The sequence below is a fragment of the Palaemon carinicauda genome, chromosome 41 (genome assembly GCF_036898095.1).
Source record: "Palaemon carinicauda isolate YSFRI2023 chromosome 41, ASM3689809v2, whole genome shotgun sequence".
Classification (NCBI taxonomy): domain Eukaryota; kingdom Metazoa; phylum Arthropoda; class Malacostraca; order Decapoda; family Palaemonidae; genus Palaemon; species Palaemon carinicauda.
In genome coordinates, this window is record NC_090765.1 from 45,481,854 (window position 1) to 45,486,853 (window position 5,000).

At 39.4% G+C, this 5,000-nt stretch overlaps 1 protein-coding gene across 1 annotated transcript in view; it reads left to right on the plus strand.

Moving 5' to 3' along the window:
- Positions 1-3,565: 3,565 nt before the first annotated feature.
- Positions 3,566-5,000, plus strand: part of LOC137632292 (MFS-type transporter SLC18B1-like) — a 2,146-nt gene continuing 711 nt past the window's right edge. Inside the window, exon 1 of the mRNA XM_068364196.1 lies at positions 3,566-5,000. This exon is cut by the window's right edge and continues 711 nt beyond it. Within this exon, the coding sequence (XP_068220297.1) occupies positions 3,782-5,000 (1,219 nt within the window). The 5' untranslated portion in view covers positions 3,566-3,781.

The window sequence follows — 5,000 nt, forward strand, 5'->3', positions numbered from 1 at the left end:
TTGGTGACCGTAATGTCACTCCTTTACGTCAATATATCTGTTTTTAAAACGGTAAAAAACCCTGGAATAGATATTGCCAGGCATTTTCCGTTTATTTAATGCAAATTTTCAACAGTGTAATAATGTTTCTATCATCAGTGCGAGTATTGGGACTCGACAATTTTAGCTCTTTTATCCCACATTCCCGAAATCCATTTAGTCTTTTAAGTAACAGTAATCAAAATGTCCCTTTCATTTTATTGTAATGAATTTCATTTACATTTATTCATCGGGGAAAGTGAAATGTAAAAACGGTCGACGGGAAACCGTTTGAAGATAAAGTCTTTAACCTTGGCGAAGGCAAAGTGACAGTTCATTCCACAGACATCAACCTGATTGATTATACTGGAAAGAGGAGACATTTTGGAAATGGACCTTCGATCAGTTTCTGCCTTTTGTGGAAGGAAAGAGAAAGGCTCTTCGCCGGAACATGGAAATTCATCTAAATATTTTTGCCTGTTCCCTTCGCCATGGCATATCGTACACTTGGAAAAAAAAAACTTATTTCAATTGGAAATTCATTGTAAAACTATTCTGTTCTCAGCAGTATTTCAGTAAAATACATGTGACCGTAATTTTACCTTACTTTGTTATTATCTTGTACGGGTTGGTGACCGTAATATCATTCAATAAGGTTAATTAAACCGTTTTTAGAACGGTAAAAATCCTGGAATAAATGTTGCCAGACTTTTACGGTTTTTTAATGCAAAATTTTAACAGTATTTATACTAATGATTTATTGTATATGCTTTTACGTATTCATTACCGACTTCTACTTCCTTTTTTCACCTTGTCCTAAGTGTGTATCTCTGTTCACCATGGTAATTTTAATACAAGTGATTTTTTTCAATTTTTATAAAACTTAGAGGAATCTGTTGTTGTTGGGCTATGTTAGCCAACCTTTTTTGTCATTGATAATTTCCCGTTTATAATCTTCCTTTTTTATATGCCAATACTAATGATACACGACTTATAAAAGTCCTAATTTCTAGTGGCCTTTATTAAGATAATTTCTCTCATGCCCTCGTTTAATTTTTGTATGTGAACTATTCGTACACTGTTAAAATTTGCATTAAAAAACGGTTAATGTCTGGCAACATTTATTCCAGGATTTTTACCGTTTTAAAAACGGATATCTTGACTTAAAGAGTGATATTACGATCACCAACCGGTAAAGTATAATAACGAAGTAAGATGAAATTACGGTCGCATGTATTTTACTGAAATACGGTTGAGAATAGTAGTATATTTTATGGAGAATTAACGATTAAAATTAGTTTTTTTCAGTGTACCAATGAACGTCTTCTCGTATCCATACTGTAGCTGATGATTCATGTCTTTATATTGTCTGCCCTTTACACAATCTTTCTCTGGCATTTATAATCATACTTGAATAAGTCATTCACAGACCATTATCTCTGCCCTTTTAATTATCTGAAAGGAGATCCTATAATCTAGCCAAGTTGCTACCTTCTCCTGTACATCACCCCGTCTTGTTCTTTTGGTTTCGTCTGATGAATATGAAAATTAGATTTTCCCTTCTATGTGTATTTTTGTGTTGATCCTGTTCCTTCATATTTATCAAGGAAAGATTGTATAGTTTAGGTTGATGAATATCTATATAAAAACTACACTGTTAGAGAAAGCCGTAATTTTTATCGGAAATTCTCCTTAAACGTATACTGTTCTTAACCGTATTTCAGTAAAATACAGGCCACATAAATTTTACCTTAATTTGTTATTATCTTTTACGGATTGGTGGCCGTAATATCACTCATTTACGTAAATATATCCGTTTTTAAAACGGTAAAAATCCTAGAATAAATGTTGCCAGACATTTACCGGCTTTTTAATGCAAATTTTTAACAGTGTAGATTTTGGTTTAAACGTTTTAAAGCTTTTATCCATCCTGATTTTAAAATTTTACAGAGCGTTTTCGGGCTGTGTGTTAAACAACGCTTTCCTATATGGGGTGCTTCGTCTTCAGTTACCCCTCTCTATAGAGCTGAAGCTAAATTTAGTCCGAACCTGTTCCTTTTTTTTTATGAAAAGTACCTGTCCTTCCTAGTAGTAATATTTTAGACAGTAATTCATAGTGAAGGGACCTTATTTTTTATGAAAGCCATCAGATCACTGCACTCCTCGTTCACTCTGAGGAAGCCAAAGCTTCGTATATTTTTTCCTTCAGTTTTTCCAGACTTGTATTCTATTCTACAGGAGCTATGGTAATGGCCCCCTTTCTTGTGCGTGTTACTTTATATATATGTGCTGCGTGTATTGGTTATTACAAAAAGGATGCCAGAAAACCTCAAATCAATCAACCAATCAATTGGTTATTACAAAATGGACGGGAAAAACATATGAATATGGTTCAGGTTTTGTTAAAAAACTAAAAGTAAAAAGAGCTTATATATGATGTAAATATATGTATAATTGCGTATATTTATATCTTACTTTATAATTATTTCATGGTAAGATCTTCAACATTGCCTTAGTAAAAATAAGAACAACAAACGCGCTGAAGTTTAGACCAGTGTCATTGACAAGCACACCATTGCGTAATGTACTTTGTTGCCATGTTGTTATTTGCAATTATTTTGCTTTGTAGCGAGTCATAAGACCATTATTTACGTACAGGGAGACTCGCTCTCTCTCTCTCTCTCTCTCTCTCTCTCTCTCTCTCTCTCTCTCTCTCTCTCTCTCTCTCTCAATGCTTTATGTATTTTGTTTACATAAATGTACTTATTTATGTAAGTGGTTTGTGAAAATACCATACATTCAAATTTTTTTTAGCATGAATTTTATAACCATTTTGATGTATTTAGGATAGATAGCTATATAATTACATAGATATATTTGCATCTTCTTGTTCCATTTTATTCCTCCATCGACTATTTGTCTAAAGTTAGAAAATACGAATATTTCCAAAACTATTAATATCTCCTCAGTTATTTTCTCTTCTTAAAGTTTGTACATTATTATTATTATTATTATTATTATTATTATTAGTAGTAGTAGTAGTAGTAGTAGTAGTAGTAGTAGTAGTAGTAGTAGTAGTAGTATAACCTTCTCTTAAGCTGACAAATTTATTTATAGATCCGAAGAGTAGGCCTATGTGAATACTAGAACATTCTAGTATGAATTGCTTCTATAGATTATTTGCCATGGAGGGGGGTGGGGGTGACAGAAAATAGAAGCAGACAGATACAGAGTGGGCGTGTATCATTGGCGCCGTCTCTGTGTGACCCTCCTGCCCGTGTTTCCATACATCGGAATAACAGTGCTAATTCTCTTATAGTTTTATGTTTCACTTAGAAATAAGATGGAATGATGGATATTGTTTTCAATATATTCGGTCTTAAAGGAGAATGCAAGGGCTTTCTTTCGAGGGATATCAGACTTGTTGGTCATCACTGTGCACGTGGAACAGGTCTCTTCCCCTCCCTCCCTCCCCCTCCCTCCCTCTCCCTCCCCCTTTCTTCTCTCCTTCGATTTGTGGTATGGGTATAAAAGGTCAGGCGTCGTGTTCAGCCAGCGCAGTTCTAATCAGCTCGCCCGGGAGCCTGAAGATCCGTCTCTCCGCAGCAGCAGCAACTTCAGCGGTTGAGATCGAAGGTTAATACACGCAACCTTTCCTCAACATCAGTAAATCTCAGTACCTCTGGATCCATCTGTTCTGCCGCCCCACGAAAGGCTCCTGATTTCGTCGTCGCACACCGCCTGTCCTAAAGTAAACTCCAAAATGCCTAAATACACGCGCCAGCAGTATCTGACACTTTTTGTCTTCGCCGTCGCCGACTTCTGCAACGCCGTCTGCGTGTCTCTACAGGCACCCTTTTACCCTATGATGGCAGAATCCAAAGGCGCAACAGCTACTCAATACGGCTTTGTTTTCGGCGTATTCGAATTGATCGTCTTTATAGCCAGTCCCTTCTACGGGAATTACATCAACAAAATCGGGCCCAAGTTCATGTTCAACGCAGGCATCTTCACCACAGCCACCACCTGCATCATGTTCGGTTTCCTCGACCGAATTAACGACACCAATACTTTCATTGGCTTATCATTCGCCATCAGAATCATCGAGGCACTGGGAAACGCTGGATTTCTAACTGCATCCTTCAGTATCATAGCGAAAGAATTCCCCGAAAACGTCGGGGCCACTTTCGCCTCGCTGGAAACTTGTTATGGTTTAGGGATGATCGCTGGCCCCACCCTTGGAGGCGCCCTCTTTGAGGTCGGCGGATACACCCTTCCCTTCGTCAGTCTTGGAGGAACTCTCATCGCTGCCGCGACCTTGACTTATTGTATCCTGCCCAGCCACAACGAGTTCAGCGAGAAGGAATCCTCTGGTAACATCTTCCAGTTGATTAAGGTGCCCTCCATCGCCCTCTCTGCATACGCCATCATTGCCTCCTCCATCAGTATCGGCTTCCTTCAGGCAACTCTCGAACCCCACCTGAGGTCCTTCGGTCTCTCGCCTTTACAGCTGGGTCTAATGTTCATTTTAAACGGTGCATTTTACGGGTTATTTGCCCCCCTCTGGGGTTGGCTATGTGATAAACATATCAATCCCAACATTGTTGTCATCATCGGCGCCTTCTTCACCATAACGACTTTCCTGCTGGTGGGACCAGCTCCCTACCTCCCCATCGAACATATCACCATCCCCATCTGCATCATTGCCCTCGTCATTCACGGGATGGGTTTCGGCGCCGAGTTGGTCGCCACCTTCACCAGCGCCCACAGAGACGCTGTTGCCAACGGCTTCCCTGATGATATCCAGACCTACGGCATGGTATCAGGCATGTGGGCATCGACCTTTGCCCTCGGGGCTTTCATCGGCCCATCCGTTGCCGGCGCCCTCTTCGACCTGATAGGCTTTGAATGGGCCACGCAATTCGTGGTAGCGCTGCACGTAATAGTGGCTCTGGCGTTTAGCGCACACCTGTGCTGCAAGA